Source organism: Corylus avellana, chromosome ca5, assembly GCF_901000735.1.
Source record: "Corylus avellana chromosome ca5, CavTom2PMs-1.0".
NCBI lineage: Eukaryota > Viridiplantae > Streptophyta > Magnoliopsida > Fagales > Betulaceae > Corylus > Corylus avellana.
Window position 1 is genome coordinate 26633483 of NC_081545.1, and position 24153 is coordinate 26657635.

General features: G+C 34.2%; 4 protein-coding genes across 4 annotated transcripts; 2 read left to right on the plus strand and 2 right to left on the minus strand.

The window, feature by feature from the left end:
- Positions 1-411: 411 nt before the first annotated feature.
- On the plus strand, positions 412-2601 carry LOC132182039 (11-beta-hydroxysteroid dehydrogenase-like 5; the record flags this gene model as incomplete). The annotated part of the gene is made up of 4 exons (XM_059595248.1): positions 412-528; positions 670-801; positions 1469-1633; positions 2086-2601. Coding segments are annotated over 4 exons (753 nt in total), but the record flags the coding sequence as incomplete, so codon positions are not given.
- A 1368-nt stretch (positions 2602-3969) lies between these two features.
- LOC132183211 (ethylene-responsive transcription factor ERF020) lies at positions 3970-4685 on the minus strand. Its single transcript, XM_059596613.1, has one exon. It carries the CDS (start codon positions 4660-4662, stop codon positions 4177-4179), a length of 486 nt encoding a protein of 161 aa, XP_059452596.1. The 5' UTR covers positions 4663-4685; the 3' UTR covers positions 3970-4176.
- Positions 4686-12057: 7372 nt separating this feature from the next.
- Positions 12058-15417, minus strand: LOC132182415 (uncharacterized). Its single transcript, XM_059595653.1, has 3 exons — positions 14895-15417; positions 12706-12966; positions 12058-12606 (listed from the first exon to the last, which is right to left on the minus strand). Exons 1-3 carry the CDS (start codon positions 15282-15284, stop codon positions 12418-12420), a joined length of 840 nt encoding a protein of 279 aa, XP_059451636.1. The 5' UTR covers positions 15285-15417; the 3' UTR covers positions 12058-12417.
- Positions 15418-20616: 5199 nt separating this feature from the next.
- LOC132181524 (uncharacterized) lies at positions 20617-23069 on the plus strand. The gene is made up of 3 exons (XM_059594781.1): positions 20617-20866; positions 21659-21881; positions 22323-23069. Exons 1-3 carry the CDS (start codon positions 20651-20653, stop codon positions 22727-22729), a joined length of 846 nt encoding a protein of 281 aa, XP_059450764.1. The 5' UTR covers positions 20617-20650; the 3' UTR covers positions 22730-23069.
- The last annotated feature ends 1084 nt before the right edge of the window (positions 23070-24153 follow it).

The window sequence follows — 24153 nt, forward strand, 5'->3', positions numbered from 1 at the left end:
TAAGAAGGCTTTCTTCACCATAGCCGTGGTTTAGTGGTCGATCTTAAGGAAATTCCCATGAAATTGGACACGTACTAAAATGTGAGTTCAACTCTTCGCAATAAAAAATCACTTACACAAATTTAATTAATATTAGTTGCCTTGAGAACTATTGATGTTTTGGTAGGGCTGCATGATCAGGTTATGGTTTAAGGGAACGCCTATTGTTCCCACAGTTTAGCCCCTATTCCCAATAGACATGTGTTACCACGATCACGACTCATGCTCCCTCCTGCCCATTTGCTTAGAAAAATAAATAAGGCTTTTAGTATAGGTGGATTAATAGTGGGAGTCGTAAGGATAATTGAATTGATAAATAAACTTGTGTTTTATACAAAAATTACTGTCGCATTCTCTTTTATCTATTTTTAACTACTTCATATTTTGACCTCAAATTCTGCAGTGGATCATCTTGTAAACACAGCAAGTCTGGGACATACTTTCTACTTCGAGGAAGCGACTGATACATCTGTGTTTCCACATTTGCTGGTAATAATTACACGTTCTAGCTAGCTTCTGTCTAATTAATAATATTAATCCTTCAAAGTATTAATTACTTTTAACAAAGTGTGTGCACTTTTGCTCTTAGTTGCCACTACAGTAATTAATTAACATTTTTGTGGCCTGCAGGACATAAATTTTTGGGGAAATATTTATCCAACATTTGTTGCTTTACCTTACCTGCACCAGAGCAATGGTCGAGTCATTGTTAATGCATCAGTGGAGAACTGGTTACCTCTGCCAAGAATGAGTTTGTATGCTGTGAGTATCATGAACCAAAGCATGGCTTTTATATATATATATATTCTTTTTTCTTTTCTGTTGAGGATAATTAATTAGGTAGTTTTGCTCTCTATTTGAACACAACTTAAATATTATAAATTACAGTCATTGCCAATCACTAATTGGGTTAGATATAAGTTTGAATATTATACTTTTGATGGGCGTGTGGGTGTTTTATTACACATGTGAGGACAATTGGCAAGTTGGTGATGGATTAATTAATTAAGACTTGGTTGATTTCCATTGAGTATGAAAATTGAAGTCATATACCCCAGCTGGGCATTGAAGTTAGTTTCATGGTATTTGGTTTAATCAATAAAAAATAATATTTAATTAAAAGTAGAAAAATATTTAGAGAGTTTGATATTATTTAATGGTTTTAAAAAGTGGCTATATATACCTAGTTCAATGCTCTTAAAAATGTGGGATTAAGCGTGTGTTTCATATCAAAATGTATGCTTGCACACACAACACAACTCAACACGACAATATAATTGATGAGGCCAACATGATTTGTCCTTTTCATTGTCTCTTTTGTTTATGGCCACGTTTAAACTGTTTTCATCCCTGACTGGACGCCATTTAATTGCCTTAATCAGAGAGAGTTTATTGGCTTTCCTTTTCTTTCTGTGTTGTGAACCTCTAGGCTGCCAAGGCAGCTCTTGTAAACTTCTACGAGACACTGAGATTCGAAGTGAAAGATGACATTGGAGTTACAATCGCAACACATGGTTGGATTGGGAGTGAAATGACTGGAGGCAAGTTCATGCTAGAGGAGGGGGCTGAGATGCAATGGAAGGAAGAAAGAGAAGTAAGTTCTTTATCGATCATGCCTTTCAATTCATATATATATATATATAAATCATTTGAGGCACCATAATTAATTATCATATATGTGAATCGGAGGGATGGCTCAAGTGGTAAATCAGTTGGTCTTAGTACCTCATAAACAGAGGCCGAACCACTAAATTCCCCCACCCCCCCAATAAAATATATTTTTCTAGATGTTTTGTCCCCCCAACACATAAAACTCTAGTTCTGCCCCGGCCCAGCTCATGAAGCATCATGCATCTATTCAACTTCTTTGAGTGCAAACAATTTCTTAGGGCAAGCCCGTGGTTGAAAGCCTGAACTTTATCCAGTCCTTATGGGGGATGTTTTGCACGGTATCTTGAAATCTAATCAGGCATGTCCTGGTTATCTGTGCATAAAATAAAAAATAAAAAACAACCTTGCATATATAAATGTTTTTGTTTAATTTAGGTACATGTGAGTGGTGGATCAATGGAGGAGTATGCAAGGCTGATAGTATCTGGGGCATGCAAAGGAGAATCATACGTGAAGTTTCCAAGCTGGTATGATATATTCCTCCTCTACAGGTTTTTTGCACCAAATGTTCTGAATTGGACGCTGCGAATTCTTCTTTCCTCGCATGGCGCGAGGAAAACATCTCTGGTGGGCACGGGGAGGCCCCTGCAGCTGGAGTACTCTGCAAAGCCTCTAATTGAAGGCACCCCTCCCAGGAAACAGCTTCTTGCTAGTCCCACTCACTACTCCCAATTCTCCACTCCGCAGCAGCAGCAGCAGCTCAAATGGGAATGAAAAATGCTTTCACGTACAACCCCTACATCCTTGCATGCATGTACCTCGTACCTTCTATAAATAGATAATTCGGTTTTTTTATGCTGGAAATTTGTCACGTACAGATATTTCTATACTCTGTTTAATAAAAAAACATAAATGTCGGATGATGCCTAGCTAGCTCTTTCCGGATATTTGCTTCTCATGTGGTAGCTAGCTAGCTATACAGGTGCGGAACTATGGTGTGGGGGACGATTTTTTTTTTTTTTTTTTAGGGGAGATGGATAGACTTATATAATACAAAAGTATATAGATAGATATAATCTCTTTAATTATATGCATGATTGTGTGTGTTTATATCAAATAAAAGCATAGAAGTCTTACATTTAATTTCATGGCATCACAAACACACAATAGTATAAATAACTAGTAAAATAAACTAAAAATGTTCTATATACATTTGAGTGTATACTTTTTTTTTTCTATCAATTCCCTGAAGCTTCAAATAACAATGCCAAGAGTCGAGTCAAAACAATGGTAACTGATAGTTGGTTAAAAGTCACTTAAAGAACTCAAACTATTTAACTTTTCTTTTTACATATTCAATCAGAATTTTAAATCAATTAAATTGAGCTTCTGGTTAGAAGCGAAACAAAATGAATGAGGTATTTTAGGTTTTTTATGTTGAAAGAGGGGGTAAACTAGAAAAAATAAAATAAAAGGGGACACAATTTTTTTTTATTATTATTTTATTATTTTTTTTTTTTTTTAAAAAAAAAAAAGAACTAAAATGGGACAAAAATATTATTTTGGAAAGACAAACTTATAGAACTGGTATATTTTAAATAAATTTGTAAAAAATTTGGGGGGGACGAATGGCTGTAGATCCGCCCTTGGCTATATATATAACAAATTAGCAATTTATCCTAAAAATTTAAATTAATAAAAAGATAATAAACTTGATCATTGAATCTTACCTTCCCCAAATAACAAAACCCGATGACGTCAAAGAAGTCATATACCTGGATATTTATGAAGGGAACTTCTGATATTCAGCATAGAAATTTTATATTTCCGGATTTATATTACATATATAGATCAAATGATTGATAAGCTATCATCCAATGATTCCAAATCTGATGAATTTGGTACACATAATATCTTACATATATAGATCAAATGGTTGATAAGCTATCATCCAATGATTCCAACTGATGAATTTGGTACACATAATATATATATATAAATAATAGGGGTTTAATAAATGTGAAGACACTTGTGCTACACGTACATATACCACTTATTCAGGTTACAATTAAAATTGGGCCCAGTCTATGAAGCAGGAGCAAGTTCCAGGAGGCGGAATTTGTGTGTGGGCTCTACTTTTAACTTTTATATAGATTTTAATTATCGGGTCCATAAAGTTGGTCAAAGTTAGGGAGTCAACAAATTTAAACCACAGCTTTTAATCTTAATGGCTCAATGGATGAGGTGGACCAATCTGCAGCCTCAACTCTCAAGCCTGCATATCATTCACTGGTTCTCCACGCGGTCTACGGTCTACCACCGAGCAGAGGCTCTGTTCTAATTAATGAAAACTGCATTACAATATCTTTTTGAGACGACAAAAAGGTCAACAAGACTTCTACATATTAGTGGAACTCGAAATTAAAAGGCTATCCATAAAAAAAACCTCTAAAATGAGCCGTTGGTTTTGAATGGAAGCCACATATACTTATATACACATGGGAAAAACTACTGCGCGCATGCTGATCAAAGATAATCGTCAATGGAAATGCTGAAAGCTTCTCCTTCTTTCACCTCATTTCCAAATCCCGACATCCCAGTACAATTGTCTCCGACATCCTCCCACAACCCATGACCCGCACCGCCACCTTGATCCTGCTTCACTTCACTCTCCGGCAACTTGTTTCCGATCAACTGGGCATCAATACCCATACCGGCGTCGGAGGCGGCCTTCTGCACCGACCTCGGAGACATGTCTGTCCGGACAATCGAAGGCAACATTAGCGGGAAGTTAAGCTTGTCCAACGCCGACGGTCTGTGCAGACAATAAAACGCAACGTCGCGCGCCACCGCCGCAGCCTCCTGCGTAGAGTAGGAGCCGAGCCAGAGCCGCTCCTGCGTTCCGGGGACCCGGATTTCCGACACCCACTTGCCCCATTTCCGCTGCCGCACTCCCCTGTATTTCTTCTGCGACGACGTGCTTGCGCCACTTTCTTCCGAGCTGCAACTCATTTTGCACTGTAGTAATATTTGAAGCTTCCTGTGAGAGCTTTTGAGAACAGAAACGTGAGGGAGTGGTTTATATAGGTTGAGGAAATAGAAAGTCAAAAGGGGAGATGATCGCAGGGATTGATGGCGAGGGGTCAAGGTTTTAAACGGTCAAAAGTAAAGAAGGGGTTAAGGCGTTGGATCGTCAAGAGAATTTGGACGGTGGATTGCAGCAGTAACGTGGAAAGCTAGCTCTACTTTCTGCCCAACAAAAAACGTGTTGGGGAATTTATTGTCATAAATCCCGTACGTGGGCACAGGCGAAGACCTGGTTTGTCGATCCTTGTGGTTACCACGACAAGATCTGCCCACTTGGCAGTTGGCACTAAACTTTAAGTGGGGACACCGCTAAACTGGGTCGTTATTTCATACGTCACGAATGACGTCATAAACACAAGTGGCATGCTGGTCTCTTAGACTAAAGAAAGTCAACCGAGGGAATCCCACCCACACTAACCCACCCCACCATCCACGTGATTTGAAAAGATATTTACGTGGATTGTGATTTGTGAGTGAAAACATTAAAAAAAACAAAAAAAATTATGTCGGTATTAGATTATTGGTTGGAAATATATCGATGTCAAATCATCTAAATTATAAATGAAAATCTGAAAAAGAAAAAAGAAAAGACGAAGAATGTCAAACTAATAAAATAACCACAAAAAATGTCAACCAATATCTTAAGAAGGTAGATAATTAGATGCTTCTTATCACGTGTACGTAGTTGACTTTCAAAGCATTTGGTTGCCCTGGGTTAATTAATTACTTGTGGAAAAACTTTGTTAAGTAAATAGTATACATTGGGTCTAATTGAGATAATAAAAAATAAATTGGATTTGAATAAATCAAAATCGGAATCTTCATTAAAAAAAAAAAAAGGGTAAAACATCGAATTAATTCTTTAAATATACCAAAAATTGCCCAAATGAAAGAAAATGTAATATCAGAATGTATTAAAAAAAAAAAAACAACCTTCGAGTAGAAATTTTTTATCAGAAAAATTTGACCTGCCAAGTTGGGATGCTGACTTCAGCGTCGCCTTTCCTGAATCCAGAAGATTTGAGACTCTTGGTCGACAACTCAGTTCTTGGACCTTTGGATTTTGGACTTTGGAGCCATGCAAAGGTTGAAGATTTAATTACCTGTATTGACATGAGTGCAACGTAACGTGTGAAGACATTAATTATTGAAAAAGTGCGACTTTGTTTTGTTCGGCTTTAATTTGAGCCTTTCATTGACTCAATTAATAGTTTTACGGGTAGTTGAAAACGGAACGGTATAACTTAGGGAACTTAATTTTTCCTTATTTTTACGAAGTCCCTTAAAACAAATATTGCGAATCATTTTCGGAAAAATGATGGCGTATTAAAAACAGCTAAAACAATTTGGTGCACATGAGCATGGTGGCGAATAAATTAAGATTTTCGTCGATTCTCAGCCGACATCATTTGATTAACCATTCTTCGGTTTACGTTCTGTATGTACATATTTATGGTCAAATATTTGTTTAGGTAATATGTTGAATTTTGTTTAATCAAAGGAGGCAATTAACTCATTAATCTTATTTCTCAAATAATCATTGATGGCTTGACATGGGACATGCATCTAGTTGGTATGGAAACCTTAGTTGGTTGTGTGTTCCCACGAAGTCAAGGAATGGGAGAGTAACCTGTGTGTTTTTTTTCTTCTTCTAAGCAAATAATTATCTTTGTTTTTGACGCAAAATATCTATATATTCTGGCGGTGGCTTTCTCAATAGCGGAAGGGACGACTAGAATTTCAACCTTTGTTACTATATTTGGGTATCTCAATCCCATATGCATGCATGTAACTCTTAATATTCAAACTCGGTGGCCGAGATGAAAAAATATAATAATAATAATAATAAAAAAGAAGTAAATGAGTGATGCGACCACCTTGAATGGGAGGTTGAAAGAGTAATGTTACATGTTTCTTTTGTATTCCTCTAAGAATTATGTGGCTCTTAAAATCAACATTGAACTTATGATTAAGTACTATTGAATTTTGATTAAATTATAATTTTAAAAGCAGCATCATTTTTTAAGGGACACAAAAGTAACTTTTAGAATTATTTTGGTCGGAGTGGTTTAACAACCCCTTTGTCTTTTTCTCAGCTGATGTGGGCAACTCCAACCCCTTCATTCACTTTTAATGGTAATATGATCGGTTTGTGTGATCATGTTGATTAGTTTGAAAATATTGTAATATTTTGTGGTTGAATTTGAATTAATGGTAATATGAACAGAGTTTTCTTCCAAACTGGGTTGGAGTAACTTCCTTCAACCCATTATATAAAAATGAAATATGTCCATTTTTTTAATCACATGGAGAAAGACATGAGTTTTTAATATTATTTATTCCAACTTTGTCCATACTATTAAAAAAACATGTGCATCTCACATGTTCAAATGACACATGTCATTTTTATAGACTGAGTTGAAGAAAGTTCCTTCAACCCAGTTTGAAGGAAAATTATGCCCTGGTAATATTTATGATTGAACTTTTATCGGTAGTTTAAATGTATTGTTGAATGTTATTTATGACTCTTTTAAATTGAAATTATATGATTATTGTTAGTTAATTTGTATATTTTAATTAAACATAATTTTTAGTTTGATTTTTTAAATTATTGTATATTAGTATTTTTATGTTGTGATTCTTGTGAATAAAAATTACATTTTATAGGTTAATATGATTAAATGAAAATAAATAAAAATTGTAATTTTCCGTGCTCGTGCCAAACGCTGAAAAATGTTTTCATCGTAAAACATTTTCCTGTAAAATGACTTTCCTAAAAAATATTTAATAGGCTAAAATATGCATGGGTTTCTAGTTGGATCAATTTACCTCCACTAGACGAAAGCACGTTTTAAAACTATTAATATTATATAAACAAAGAAGAATAAGAATTGAATCATCCTAGGTTGGATATTGCAGTTGCTTCCAAACCTAACCGGTCCACATAAAACTGTCTGTTTTTATGTATATGAGAAAGAATATTATGACAATTTGATGAATCAAGAAAATAAAAATAAATTTATGTTTAAAAAAGTCTCATCCGCCAATGGAGTTCGACAAAGTCTCACCACTAAAGGAAAGAAGAGTCACACTTCAAAAAGAGAAGTCTTATCTCTAACAAGAGTATTTCACCCATAAAATATAAATTTTCATTCATTTCTAAATTGTTAGAATAGTTCACTTAATTAAATAGATGATTTGATTGAATTTGGGTCAAGCCCATTATTAAATTACAAAATAAATTAAAATATAAAAACTAAATACTCATAACCTAAATAAAACCGATAATAATCTAAATAAAAAGTTTTAACTCTTTATTTTTCATCCTGCATCACAATTTATCTTGGAGGATCCTTAAAGACGAGTTATAATAGTGAAGATCTTAAAAATAATCTCATGTTAGGACAATTTTATTGAAGATTTACATGTTGATGAGAACAAGACCTGGTTTGTCGATCCTTGTGGTTACCACAACAGGATCTGCTCACTTGGCAGTTGGCACTATAAGTGTTTCAACTTTTAGTGGGGACACCGCTAAACTGGGTTGTTATTTCATACGTCACGAATGACGTCATAAACACAAGAGGCATGATGGTCTCTTAGACTAAAGGAAGGAAGTCAACCGAAGGAATCCCAAACGTGATTTGAAAAGATATTTACGTGGATTGTGATTTGTGAGTGAAAACATTTAAAAAAAAAAAAAAAAAAATTGATAATATAAGAATATTAAATAATGTAGAGATAATATAAGATTTAGAAGTTTATGAATGCTTGTTTTTGACATCTTTAAAAAGTGTTTTCGAAATCTCCGTATTTAGTTTAAAAGCATATCTATCAGTAATGGCTATTTTAGTCACTCAAAAATCAAAATACATAATTTTTTTTTTAAAAAAAGATTTGCTTCTTGTTTGACTCTTTATTTTTCATCCTGTATCACAATTTCTCTTTGAGGATCCTTAAGATGAGTTATAATAGTGAAAAACTTAAAAATCATGTTGGGACAATTTTATTGAAGATTTACATGTTGATGATAAAATCGTAGAAGATCAAAATGATATAAAATTGTCTAGGAATGATTTGAAGCAACCAACTCTTAGCTTTTGTTTTTGTTTTTTTTGTTGATTTAATGGTCCTTTGAAACCATGCTTTGACTTGGAATTCGACGAGTTAGAAGATACTCATACATGTTATAATGCTTATGCAATGCAAAAGGGTTTAGCATTAGGATAAATGATACTCGATGATCAAAGGAAGACAAGTTATTTATTGCCAAATGGAATAGATTATGTTTGTTTAATTAAGGGAAGGATTTCATTGTAAGAATTATCAAAAGAAAATCTATATAATTCTGAAGCCCTTAGAAACAATGATAAGATGTAAAGTAATGATGGGCTTAAAAAAAACAATGATAAAGATGGACTATATGTAATTAATAGTTCCTATTCGAGCATAATCATGACCTCCCAATTCTTAAAAGTACAAGTTTTCTTCGTGGGCATAAAGTGATAACACGTGCCCAAAGAAATCTGATAAATACATAATTAATCTGTTTTACCTCCAAGAAAAATAATGTCGGCATTGAGTAAAGAATCCGACGGTGACTATAATGTTGGTTGTATTGTTAAAGATGTTCAAACTTATTTGAGCAATACCAGAAGAATTCTTCTTGAAAAGAGAGATGCACAAAGAATGTATAATTATTTTTTTGAGAGCCAAAGCAAAAACCCAGATTCACAATCGAAGTCGATGAAAATGGATGCATGAAAAATTGCTTTTGAGGAGATACTAGATCACGAGATGCATAACAATACTTTGGACATGTTATCTTTGATGCTACCTACTTGACAAATTGCTATAAAATGCATTTTATTCCTTCGACTAGAGTTAACTATCATCACTAGTATGTGATATCTAGATGTGCTTTGCTCGTAAATGAAACGGTGAATCTTATACATGGTTGTTGAAAACTTTACTTTTTTTAAGTAGCTTACATGAAAAACTACTTAAAACACACCACTTCAACCGATGTAAAATATGTGTGATAAATGGGAATACTAAAGAGTTACATTACTCTTTCATAATATACAAGTAAATATACATGGTTACATGATAATTTTAAGAATTAATTATTCAAAAAGTGCGACTTTGTTTTGTTCATCTTTAATTTGAGGCGACATTGACTCAATCAATAGTTTTATGGGTAGTTGAAAACGGAACGGTACAATTTGATGAGCGTAATTTTTTCTTATTTTTATAAAATCCCTTAAAACAAATATTGCAAATCATTTTCGGAAAAATGATGGCATGTTAATAACAGCTAAAAAAATTGGTGCACATGAGCATGGTGACTAATAATTTAAGATCTTCATGGATTCTCAGCTGACATCATTTGATTAACCATTTTAGACAACAGTTTGGTCAAATATATATGTTGAATTTTGTTTAATCAAAGGATGTAACTCATTAATCACGTGGCTAAGCATCATTATTTATCAACTAATCATTGATGGCTTGACATGGAACATATATACAGTTGGTAACTTGGTCGTGTATTCCCACTACTAAAAGTCAAGGAGTGGAGAACAACCTTTGTGTTTTTTTTCTTCTAAAGCAAATAATTTTCTTTGTTTGACTCAAAATATCAATATATTAATCAATTATTCTGGCTGTGACTTTCTCAATAACGGAGAAGACGACTTGAATTTCAACCTTTTGTTACAGATTCAGGTCTCCGCAATCCCATATGCATGCAACTCTTAATATTCAAATTGGGTGGCCGATCATCGATCTCAAAGAGGTGGAAAAAAACAAAAGAAAAAACTAAAAGAGATTTCACCTATAAAATATAACTTTTTATTTATTTCTAAATTGTCACAATAGTTCACTTAAATAGATAAGAAAGACCGTAACCCTGATTTGATTGACTTTGGGCCAAACTCATTATTAAATTACAAAATAAATTAAAATATAAAAATTAAATACTCATAACCTAAATAAAACCGATAATCTAAATAAAACTAAAAGATTTAACTCTTTATTTTTCATCCTTCATTACAATTTCTCTTGCAGGATCCTTAAGATGAGTTATAATAGTAAAGAACTTAAAACAATCTCATGTTGTGATGATTTTATTGAAGATTTACGTGTTGATGAAAAAATGGTAGAAGATCAAAATGATATAAAATTGCCTAGGAATTTTGGCCATATTCTTAATTTCTTTGGGCCATATGCAGTAATTTTTTTATTTTTTTTTTATTTTTTTTTCATTTTTTTTCAAATGCCCACTTTTTTTGGCCCTTACTAGTCTTTAGTTCATAAAAAAGGACCAAATTTTTTTTTAATAAAAAAATTCTAAAGAACCAAAGGAAAAAAAATTAGCTGACCCTCCCATAAAATTTCCTGGTTTTGTCTCTAAAGACAAGTCATTAATTGCCAATTGGAATAGATTATGTTTGTTTAAGGGAAAGATTTCATTGTAATAGTTATCAAATATATATATATATATAGTTATATATATATATGGAGCCCGTAGAAACAAGGATATGATGTAAAGTAATGCTGAGTTTAAATTGAGCATAATCATGAGTTCCTTACTCCTATAAGTACAAGTTTTCTTTGTAGACATAGAGTGATGTGCCCAAAAAATGTCTTAAAGATACATTTAATGAGTTTGTTGTACCTTGAAGGAAAATAATGTCGTCCTTGAGTAAAGAATCCAATCCGATGGTGACGTCCTTGAGTAAAGAATCCGATGGTGACTATACTGTTGGTTGTATTGCTAATGATGTTCGAACTTATTTGGGCAACCAAAAGAATTCTTCTGGAAAAATGAGATGCACAAAGAATGTATAATTTTTTTTTTTTTTTTTTTTGAGAGCCAATGCAAAATCCATATTCCCAATCGAAGTCAATGAAAATGGATGCAAAAAATTGCTTTTGGGAAAACGCTAGATCACGAGTTGCATAACAATATTTTGGAGATGTTACCTTTGGTGCTACCTACATGACAAATTGCTATAGGATGCATTTTATTCCTTTTACTGGAGTTAGCCATCGTCTGTGATATCTAGATGTGCTTTGCTTGTAAATGAAATAATAAATCTTATGCATGGTTGTTGAAGACATGACTTTTTTTTAAAAGTGGCTTACATGAAAAATCACTTAAAACACACAACTTCAACTGATGTAAAATATGTGTAATAAATGAGAATGAAGAGTTACATTACTCTTTCATAATACACAAGTAAACATACATGGTTACCGGATAATTTTAAGCATCTTAAAAGTTAGTCAATTTACCTTTCACCACAGGAGGTACAATGCACAAGTTTGCTAATATATATTGAATGCATTTATGCCCTTCGACTTGAAAATTTTGTACCAAGTGTACAGGCTGATTAAAATTATCCAATGCATGACATGAACAAGGATCAACATGGTCTGATTTCTAGAGAATATACAATTACAGACAAAGATATGTAAACTATCCAAGACACTCAACATCAAAATGAGGTGACTAAACAGGTAAAATCTTTCTATGAAGCAGACTTCTTTTTCATTTACGTTTTTCTTTTTTTATTTGTGGGTTGTGGTTGCTAGAAAAGACAAGGTCTTTTTTTTTTTTTTTTTTTTCAAGAGACAAGCTCCTTGGACTCCTGAAAGAACAATGCCAAGATATATCTACTTGAAAGCTTTTGATGCAGCATAAAGAAAGTCCAAGAAGCCTGTTCCCTTGAGAAGACCTTTACCAGTCAAGAGTTCAAAATCTAACAATAGCAGGAAGCCGATTACAGCTGCCTTCCCATTTATAATCTCGTTCTTCCCAGTAAAACCGAAACCCTCCAGATCCTCATCAACCACCATTCTGACCTAAAACACATCATAGAGCAAATGAATCAGAAAAACATAACCCAAAGTAGAATCTGCTTAATTTCTTGCCCAAGGGGATCCAAAGGAGTTTTTAGTTACCTCATCCACATTGACATCAGATGCAGTTAGACCGGGTTGAGCCTTCCCGCTAAAGACGATCTCAGCAGATGCATCTGATTTTACACCTCCTCTCATGCTGATGTAAATATTTTCTTCATCAGTTTTCACAGGATAAACAAAAAGCTTCCTCAAAGCAGGGGTTAGGACTCTCAGCACAGGATTTTTTGGATACCATTCCTTGATTTCTCCAGTTTGGAGATCAAATGTGCTGTCGGTTGTTGGACAAACTATACAGCCATCCTGAAAAAGAAAAGAGTGAAAAATAAAATCAGCTTTTTAAGCTTTCCATCATTTTATAATAACTGAAGACAGCTCTTTGTATATACCAACACAAACTATGGGTGTTACATGTATGTTACAGACGTTTCTAATAGAGTTGAAAGAATTCATACTACTGTATACACATTCTTTTCATGGCACATCTGAGAAACAACAGCATTCTAGAAAAAGCAGAATTCTACCAAGGCAGATGGAATGAGCTCAATCGAGCTACGATTCTCCTTAATATTATATGGCTGTTTGCATTTGTTAGAGAGAATTTTAAATCGAATAAACTTTAAATGCTCCTAAAACAAGGCTTAGCAAATCAAGGTTGCTTGGCATCATTAATGCAAGTATTTAACGAAATAGTGGAACCCCTTTCAGTAGCATAGGCCAATACCTCTCTCCAATGCTAGATTTCAAGTTGTAATGGAAATTAAAACTTCCCGCTGATAAATAAAACTAAAGACATTTTTGCATAGCTAAGATTTCTAGTAATTAATATTCAAGAATACTTGTTTAGGCATCAAGAGTTAAGGGATCTACACGGGTTGTCACAGAGGTGACAAAAGGATTGTACTCTAGACCAAGGCCTACAAGAAGATAAGAGATAAGTTTGAAATCCTGGAAGAGCTGGCCAGTAGCAGCCAAGGTGTCAATAATGCTCTTGAGGCACTGATAATAATCGGTGACGGAGGAACCACCTATCTTGGAGAGAATCTCTTCAAATAACTCCTCCCTTGAACACAGCTAATTATAACTTTCATCGTACTGTACTCTCAGAGATGAGAACAACCTGCTAAGGATCGACTGATCCTGTCAAGCCTAGGTGCCTAGCAATGAAACTCGGATTTGGGGTCATGGTGAGTGGATTGTTGATGGCATCAAAGGTGGAGAGGAACAGGCGGGGTGGAGAGACAGAGCCATCAACAAAGTGGAAGAGCTGAAACCCATGGAGGTAAGGTTCTATTTGAGCTTTCCAAAAAGAGATTATTCTTGGTATGTTTAACGGCAACGATGTGGGAGAGGTTGGGGATTGTTAGGGTCATGGTGTGTGGCAGTTGTGTAACTTGTGTTGCTGTTTGGGTTTTGGTGGTGTGGGGTAAGGGGAAGTGGACGAAGATGAGGCACTGGCCACGGGTGAGACTAGGCAGTTTGATAAAATATGTGAAAGAAGGCAGCAGCAGCACAAAAAACAACCAAAATTGGTCGTTTAAGACTCTTATACCATACAAAAGATGAGATTTTTTTTGGTGAATTATTTTTCCACCCTTTTCATTATACATGAACATGACAATTTATAGGCAATAAGGTTACAAAAATAGTATGATGTTAGATGAGATTACACAGTAAATGTATAAGCATAAAGGTAAGTTTTCAAGATGGATTTTGGTGTGGTTCATTTTTTCCTTGTGGAGAAGGTTTGGTGAGATTTGCAGCTGGTGTATGAGCTGGTTCCTCTCCTATGGGAAACATAAAGACATTCTCTAAGACGACACCTACATAGCTCATAGGGGACATTTTCGTCCAATGTAGGGGCTTTTCTGACTTCAGGCACTACGGATTCCGATCAGAATTTAGTTACTGTTCACATAAAATGGCCATTTGTACTTGAATTTTTACGGTTTCCCAATTCAGATTAGGTAAGATTCACATCAATGAGCAACAACCCTTTCTTAAGCAACAAGTCAATACACATTTCGAAGTCTGAAATTCGCATTTTTATGGGCTTTCAGTTCATCAAACAATTCGCGAAAATAATGTTACAGTACAGAAGTGCGAGGGTGTGTGGATAAATCCCATCTCTATAGCAGTATAGAAAAAGAGTAATTAAAAATAACATATTATATACAAAAAGAAACAGAAAGAGAGACAAAATAGAGTGAGATTTATGAAGGGAAAAGAACCTGGGTGAGCTTGGCATTGAGCAAGCCTTCAGTGTAGGCTCCTTCGGCAGGAGACCTGTTCTCAATGGCAAACACCTTGTTCTTATACCACAGCAGCAGAATGGTCTCCCCGTCCTGGACAATCACGCGCCGCTCCCCTCTCGGCAGCGCCCCGAGCGGCACCACCGGCACCCAGTTCTCTCCTCCGCCGCCGGAGGCCGAAGGTTCTCCTTCCGCCAGCGACACCTCCGTGGCCTTACATGCAGTATTTCTGCGACCGCATAGCTTAGGCGTGGAGGTCTGGGCGTAGTTTATTGCGGTGCGGTGGAGGGTGGTGGGGGTGAGAGAGTAATTTCGGTGGAATGCGGGGGCCAATGGTGAAGTGAGGTTGAAGGGTGATGTGGCGGCCATTGGAGTCTCCGGGTGAAGAGAGAAAGATGTGAGAAGAGAAGAGAATGGAAAGAGTGTGAGAAAGGGACAAAGGGAGAGAGTGCATGGCCATTGGCCGCAGTCCACAGGATTTGGATAACGAGAGAGGGAGAGAGTGGGAGAGGAACAAAGGTGTTGTGGGCTTTGTGAAACCACAATTTTATAAATTTATCTTTAATTTATTCGGGTAATCTTTTTTTAGTTTTCTAAATTTATCTTTAATTTTTATTAAAAAAAAAAAAAAAGAAGACCTCTAAGCTTACAAACAAATTTTACAAACTGATGTGGTACAACATAATTGGATATGAGATAAATTCAAATTTTGAGAAACTTAATCATGTTGTGCCACATCAGTTTATAAAATGTGCTTGTAAGCTTAACATTTTCCATTAATATGACTCCCGGGGGAAAAATTTGTTTGCCTGTTGGCACTAGCCGCATGCTATAATTGATTTTACTGGGCCCAAAAGACTGAATTTGGAGTAGTTACTTGATCAAATTATTAGGTAATGCGAGAGGCTTTATATTGAATTCACCCGTTTTAATAAGTTTTGGACTGTTTGACCACTTATTCGAAGAGGTGGGGGTTCCGTATATGGTTTCTCACTTTCCCAAATTATTAGCAATTCGTGCATGTAATCGTCGTGAATCCTTATCTAGGCCCAATAGCATTTAGGGTTGGAATGAAATCCTATGATCCTATCTTCAACTTAATTTTCATTGGCTTAAGCAAGTAGTGAAGGAAATTGGGGAATACAGTCTACTGAAATGGAGGCTTATATTTCCCACTGGCCCAATATCCAAACAGCCCAAGCGTGATTTTAGAACCACTTGGGGACCCATGAGCCCAGCAAGCACCTGACTTTAGGCACACACCGTCAAAGAGATAACAAATCCACCATGACTATGAAACAACAAATTGCTCTATTAAAAAAGAAAAGAACGCCCACCAACAGGAATCACCTAAAATAAGAATACTCCGTTAAAGGCAAGGATACTCATAAGTCATAAGGAATGTGAGTGCTAAAGGAAACTGACAACATAGTCAAAGGCCCAATCAGCTAAATAAAATCACTAATTAAAGATACTTGTCGTATCTAGGCATCCCATCAAATCATGATCACATTTGTATACCGATGGCTAAAGACAAGAACCATATATGCTTTCTTTCTCTAACCTTTATTTCTTAAGCACGGAGGTGGCGTCGTCGCCCTCTATTAGAATTTTTCGTTAGATCTTATCAAAATTTTCAAAATTAAAAATATCTCTAGACTCTGCACTCGATGGGATTTCCATGGCCGCATACAAATTGGGACCCCTAGGATTTAAACTTTACACTATGTGGCTCAGTAGTGGTAGAATCATTGATATGCATTTGACGTTAAATCAAAAACGAAATCCATTTGGTTTGGGATAAGCATGCTTTGTTTTTTTCTCTTTCTTTTCTTTTTCATCAACGATAATCATTACTCTAAGTTGTCTCCACTCTGGAAACAACCCAGACCTAGTGGCTTCCACACCCCATTTCAATCGCAAAAACGACAACGTCTTCGATCATTCAAGTATAGATTTGACACTACTTACTTTCAAAGGCAAATTATTGTTTGTATATTCCAGCTTCCAATTAGTCCGTTAATTAAAAAGTGTTCATTGCACTTAATCTCTGTAATATAATTATTAATTAAAATATCCTACTACCACACCATTATTAGTTTTTTGAATTATTGTCCAAGTAACGAATGCTAAGAAAAAAAGGTGGAAATTAAGGACCTAATATTCTCATTTTCCTTCCCTAATAATTTTATTAAACTCAAAAATGTTAAACTAATGATTAAGTGATTAAAAATTTACATTTTTTTTATCAGCTTAAGCTTTTGGGATAACTGGTAATTTAACATGGTATCAGAGCCTACTATAGGACGAATGGGGGCCCACACTACTTACTCCGTAACAATGACCAGGAAAAATGCACGTGAGAGAGGGTGTTGAGAAATAGTCTCACATTGTCTGTGGACAAGATCTTGGGCATGTTTATAAAGAATGAGCAACCCTCTCTTATTGAACCGGTTTTATGAGATGAGTAAAGCTCATGAATTTCTTTATGGTATCAGAGTCAAAGGTCCTAAGATCGAACCTTGACTCAATTAATTTACCCCATTTAAATTACGTGAGGAAGAGTGTTAAATTAATAATTAATTACATTTTCTTATCAATTTAAACTTTTAGAATAACTGATGATTAAAAAAAAAAAAAAAAAAAACCAAAGATAGTGGGTGGAGTCTGGGACGGCCTTTATTTCTTATCCTACTCGACAAGACCTCATGGGTACATGTTTTTTTTTTTTAATCACTTAATTATTTCATTTGTGCATGTTTCACGTTTTTTGTGCCTTTTTTTCCTTTTGTGTGTGTTGTTTTTAAGCATGTGCTTTTTTTCCCTTGACTCGAAAATGGAAGTCTCTCGTTTTGGAGCGAGTGGGGCTAAGTTGGAATCGTGTTAGTGGCATTGTTGTATCTTATAATCATCCAAGGCACTCACAATCCAAGAGAATATATATATATATATATATATATATATATATATATATGGTTGTGGTAATATTATGAAAATGATAATTCAAAAAAAAAAAAAAATGAAAATGATAAAGTTGTTGTGAATTTGCTTGAGAATTACATCAAGTCTATGCAATGGCATACGCTTGACTAAGTTAAGCCTCTTTGTGAAGCTCTATCATCTTAGGATGCGTTCGATGTTACGATTTTGCAGATAAAAAATGTGATTTTAAATCAAATCGTTAAAATATATGATTTTGGATTGCATTTTTAAATTACGATTAGAAAACTTATAAAATTTGTATTTTCAAATCGCAAGTAATATAATGTTTTTTTGAAAATGCATAATTTTAAAAGTAAAACTGCGATTTTAAAGACTAGGTTGAAGGAAGTTCCTTCCTTCCTTCAATCCAATTTGAAAGAAAACTGTCTCGATTAAAATGTCTTCTTGTAGCCCTCTTTCATGTCAACTATACTAAATCACACTAAACTTTGACAGTTCCAAATTAAATGGATTGGAAACGTATCTTAAACATTGCATGTGCTCGCTCACTGCTGAACGGCACAAATTTGTGCTGACTAGGGCTTGTCCGAAATTTTCAACTTTAGAAGCATTTGCGGAAGAAATCCAACAAAATGACCAAATGCTACAATTAGGCCTTGGTGTGAACCAAAACGTCTTTGAAATGAAGAGCAACCGATTAGGCCAAACAAGAGGGCAAAATGGTCTTAAAAAATTGAAAAGACTATTTTACCCTCTTATATTGCATTAACCATTCCCAGTGTGAAATGGTTATGGTAGTACCTAATTAATGTTGGCCGGCCTATTAGATCAACTAGTGGTCCAAATGCCATTTAGGCATAATCAAGACTGTAAAATGGTGTCCCCAAGTGGCATGGTAGCTCAATCAGCTGTGAACTACACCTAATGAAGCGGGGGTCACTAGGTCGAATCTCCCCTTTTCCTTGTGTAGACATGTCAAAAAATAAAAAAATAAAAAGACTGTAAAATGGTATTTCATCATTATTTTTTAATATTTTTATAACATATATATATACCGTATTGAACTGTGAGTAGTGTGTTGACTGACTCCAACAGAAAGAGATATAGGGAAAACTATATAATAAATTTCGGTTAAATAAAAAAAAGTTGGTAAACATCTCTTTTTTCCTAACTTGCCTGAAAATTGATATCGACTCAAATTATATTTTAAGGTAGCTCCAAAAAAAGGTTTGGTTGGTTTCAGAAATAATAAAGTCTAATTAATACAGAATGACGTATGATCGATGAAGACTCACCACTGCAAATTGTAATTAGGATTATCTTTTGCTAATTAATTTACGTTATCCTTCTGTTTTATTTTATTGGTTTCCCTCCCTTTCAGCTGAATTATTTATATTTATATAACTCTTTTTGTATATTTGTATTTATTTATATAAATATCTTACCTACATATCCAATGTCCATCACTCCTTGATGCTAACTATTTAATTGTTTAAAATAAACTATCAGAAAGCAGGGAGATGATGATGGATAAACCTGTCCCACCCTGCCTGATTGCCATCCCTTTAATTTCATGAATTTAACCCAAAAATATTATTTATTTATGAAATCAAATATATATATGACAAATTAGTTGGCAATTACATAAAAAGCTAGAATTTTATAGAGGCATAACTCTTAGGTTATTTGGTTAATTTTAAGAATGGACAACATAATATTAATATCCAACCAAGGTTTGTAATATAGTATAATTCACAATTAATTATCTTTTAGGTAATTAAAAGGTTGCTTAGATTTGAGGTAGGTTACTTTCAAATTGCATATATACAACAATAATATTTATAATAATATTGATGATGATCATTGACTTAATCTTAGCCTTTTCTAAAGATTTTTCTAATTTGAATAATTTTTTTTTATTCTATATAAACGTATGTTGGAATATCGATCATCATAATTTGATAAAGAGAATGCTACGATTTTTTTTGGTGTTTTCTTGATCCCATATATATATTAAATGAGGGATTGGTAGAGTAATTTTTTTTTTTTCCTGTTTTTTTATAAAACAATATTTATGTAAGATCAAAGGAACACCGTGAAGAACCGTAGCATTTCTCATTTGATAAACTATATCACTTGACAGTTAAAACATGATTTACTATTCAGGGATTATCTCTAATAAACTTAGAAAAATATTAATTTCCACTTTTTCCGGAGTTTTTTTTTTTAACGGAAATTATTGATGGTTAATTATAAACCTCCAATATTGCACTAATTATCTCAAACTATTTTGTTGTTAAGAGCTTGTTACTCTACCCCTTTATTTCCTCATGTTCCAGAGATAGAGGTGGACCAAATATGAAGAAAAAAAGATATTGACCCCTATCATTTCTCTATTAAGTTTAAGATAAAAGATAAAGATGAAGCCCTCAGCAACAAAATGAAAATTACCAAAATTAATAACAAAAAGAGAAATTACAAATTAATTAGCGGGTGGATTAAACTAAAAAGTCAATAATTCACTAAAAAAAGGGCATTTGAATTTGACGCAGCAAAACTCATGAATTAATTGTCAAAAGTCTCAAATCTATTTTAGGGTTAATTAATTACTTTTTTTTTAATATTAAAGCTACAAAATTTTATAAATGGAAAAATAAAAATACCTCTCAATTATTATTATTATTTCCCATTTGTGACGTGGCGCGGGCCTATATATACTCACCCCAACCCATGCTTATTTTCTCGCAAGTGCCTTTTCTTTCTTCTCCGCCATTTGCTCTCTCTTCCCGTTCATGTTGTCTGTCTTCCTTGCTGAGCACAAGGAGATGGGTGTTCCTCTTGAACAGAAGGCTCTTAGCCTCGAAGAGAAATTAGTTTCTGTGTTTTTCGGTGAAGATGTCGGCGACTCATCAGAACCCGAAGAATATCTTGAATCCGACGGCAATGGCGACTCGTCCGACCCGCTTGAGAGGAACTTGTACTGGGAATCACAAGAGGCTTTGCTTCAGGTATATATTAACACAATCTTTATATATATTGAGGATTTTCTTATTTCTGAACCTATAAATTTAATTCTATTGGAAGTTTTTATGATCATAATTATCGTTGTTATAAATTAAGTAAGATTACGGCTTATATATATATATATATATTGATTTAATTAGCACTGTACTGGGACATATAGAGCTGAATTAGTATTTCTATTTCACAAAACAAAATTGAATTTTGTGATTGATGCAACTAAAATAGGAATTGGCCGTTGGAAAATTATGAGATCATTTTATTACGGGGAATATAATAAATGGCGTTTTAAATTGTAATTAAAAAAAAAGAAAAAAAAAGTAATGGAAATAAAATATGGAATTTATTTTTTGTTGTGAGTTTCAGAATATCATTTTGAAGAGAAAGAAATATCTGAACAGTGTCTGGACAACAGTGGTTACCGTCGTTGGCACGACATAGAGATATTTTCTGTCGTCAGTGACTTCGTGATAAATGGTTGTATTCATGACATGTGTCTTGTTGCAAGTGTCACGTAATTAAATTGTTTTGTTTTGTTTTTAATCTCAGCCTTTAGTTGACGGTCCCCCATGGAAATCTCCCGATTTAAGACCACCATATTAACGTGGTTATTTTCGGCCACATATGCAGATTACTTTCATCGTTAAATTATAAAACGACACAACGGAAATTGAAAAAACAAGAAAAATATCTCTTGCACCTCTTAATAATTATAAACTAATTTAAATTTGGAAAATAATAGTTAAAATTGATTTATTTATTTTTTTTAATTTATTCAGGAGATTTTAGAGCACTATAACTCAACAAGCTCAAATGTGCGGCAAGAGATATTCCGAATCATAGAGATTGCTGGAAAGGAGGACTTTTGCAAATGCTCAAAGCCAAGCTTTGATGGTTGCATCCACTGCTTTCGACGAGGAGTTGTCAATTTGCTTTGTGACAAAGGCTTCAGGGCCACTCTCTGCACCTCAAAATGGACACACACTAAAAAATATCCTGGAGGTAAATTAAAGTTTCTTTAAATTTTCTCTTATATATATATATATATATATATATATATATTATAAGTAAGGAAAAAAGTCTTACCTCTTGAACTAGTTTTTGGGGTTGAGGAGGTCCAAGACCAACCAACACTAGTATCAGAACTTAGGTTCAACTAACAAGTCTCGACCCAACAATCTATGGTAAATATGGGTTGTCTCTACTCAGACTTAGAGCCCGTTGTAAGAGGGAGAGATTATTGGAGATATCTCACATTGGTTGTGAAAAAAACTGGTGGTCAGTTTATAAGTATGAGGAAAAAGTTTCACCTCTTAGAACTAGCTCTACTAAATAATAATATTATTTAATAAACTGTTATACTATTACATGCAATTATTTGACAGTTGTATAATACTTATTGTAAATGTTTCTAAATTTGTTCATTTTGTTCTTGGGATTTAGGGTCACACGAGTACATTGAAGTGATAGTAAGCACACCCTCTCGAAAGAAGCAAATGCCATTTCTGATTGAATTGGAGTTCCGGGACCAGTTCAAGATTGCCAAAGCCTGCGACAAGTACCACAAGCTTGTGAGCCAATTGCCAGAGTACTACATCGGAAAACCAGACTACCTCAACGCCATTGTTCGTGTCGTGTGCGATGCGGCCAAGAGGTCGATGAAAGAAAAGAAAATGCATATGGGCCCGTGGCGGAAAACAAGCTTCATGCAAATGAAATGGTCAGGTTCTATTGAGAGGTCTATTTTGGATGAATCCCTGCACCACCAAGTTCCGTCCCTTTTGCTTAGGCAAGCGAGTGAGTCGTCATGCTTACGCTTCGCGGCCGCTCCAGCCGTAGTTGTCACCTAATTTCTCTGGCCGGTCGCCGTCCACAATTTTGTCTCTCTTTCCGGGCTGCTACTATATATGTTAGGTAGCATATATATATATATATATATATATTGCTAGAGTTCTGTAACTTATATATTTACTGCGGTTGATGAGACTCTAGAAGAGGTCGCAGTGCACTAGATTACTAGTGCATGTAGAATATGTACGAGTTCCTAAGGGGTAGTTTAATCGGTCGTGAACCACGCTTCATGAAGTGGAAGTTACTAGTTTGAATTTTTCATTTCCTTTCTTTGTGTGCCATTCCCTTGTGTGGACATGTAAAAAAAAAAAAAAAAAAAAAGGGACAATGCTTATAGAAGGCAATGAATTGAGTCTTTATATATATACATATTACATGAAGGGATTGAACATTAATTAACAACTGTTTCAAATTGTCTGCATGCATCAAATGGCTGAACTATATATTGAAGGTTTGCCTATTCTTCTTGGCTTCTTGCCATATGAAACGCGGCTGTTTAGAGAACCGAAAAAGGAAAGATATTAATTCAAGGTTTATATGTTCAGTTGGACAATGATGTTCTAAATAATTTAATTGATAATTAACTTAAATTATGAATAAATTTGTAAAAAAAAAAAAATAGCCAAGTTTACTACAAAAATGCAAAATAATTTAATTAACACAACTTACAAGACAATAACAACAAAGCATATATATATATATATAGAAGCAACATTACAATAATAATAATAATAATTCCTTGAGTACAAAATATAAAAACACAATAAGAATAATAATCACTTACAAAGCATAAAGTCAAAAACAAGCAAAGAAGTTCAATTGTGCATGAAAAAACTGCAACAACAATAGCAAGTCAGCAACAACCACCGCCAACAACAACCAACCATACGTATAATTCTCGAGTCTTGTCGATAATCAGTTAATAATAAAATGAAGCTTAACCATACCAAAAAAATTAAAAACACCTATAATAATCAGTCATAATATTATCAGCGTTTAGAACAAAACGCCAAGAATGATTTAGGTGAGCCATGTGTAAAATAATTCTCGGCGTTTCCAAACTAATTAAACAGCAATAATTGTGTTAAATATTTTTGGTGTTTTGCCTAATATGCGAACAACCGCCTCTGAAAGGAGGGTTTAATTGTTTCAAAGCTATTCAGATCTTTTGACTTGCTCAAAACACTATTTTGTTGGTGTCATTTCTTAGTTTGTTAACCAAGATCCAAAGGACCGGACCATTTTTGGCCCATTTCCTATTTATTTGTATTTTCTGCATTGTATTGTTGTTTTGGATTTATTGTTAGAGAGCCCAACCATTTTTCAGTTATTTTTTTTATTTTTTTTATTTTATTCTTGTACCCTATCCTTATTTGCTCAGATATATATATATATGCCACATATTCAAAGGCGTTTTCGAACA

Bases quoted from the DNA above. Each gene is read 5' to 3' on its own strand.
- LOC132183211 (XM_059596613.1), bottom strand. From the start codon at position 4,662: ATGAGTTGCAGCTCGGAAGAAAGTGGCGCAAGCACGTCGTCGCAGAAG.
- LOC132181524 (XM_059594781.1), top strand. From the start codon at position 20,651: ATGTTGTCTGTCTTCCTTGCTGAGCACAAGGAGATGGGTGTTCCTCTT. The intron at 20,867-21,658 runs GTATATATTAAC...TAATTTATTCAG, and splicing joins CACAAGAGGCTTTGCTTCAG to GAGATTTTAGAGCACTATAA. The intron at 21,882-22,322 runs GTAAATTAAAGT...CTTGGGATTTAG, and splicing joins CACTAAAAAATATCCTGGAG to GGTCACACGAGTACATTGAA.
- LOC132182415 (XM_059595653.1), bottom strand. From the start codon at position 15,284: ATGGCCGCCACATCACCCTTCAACCTCACTTCACCATTGGCCCCCGCA. The intron at 12,967-14,894 runs GTTCTTTTCCCT...TTTCTTTTTCAG, and splicing joins TCAATGCCAAGCTCACCCAG to GATGGCTGTATAGTTTGTCC. The intron at 12,607-12,705 runs GTAACTAAAAAC...GATGTGTTTTAG, and splicing joins CTGATGTCAATGTGGATGAG to GTCAGAATGGTGGTTGATGA.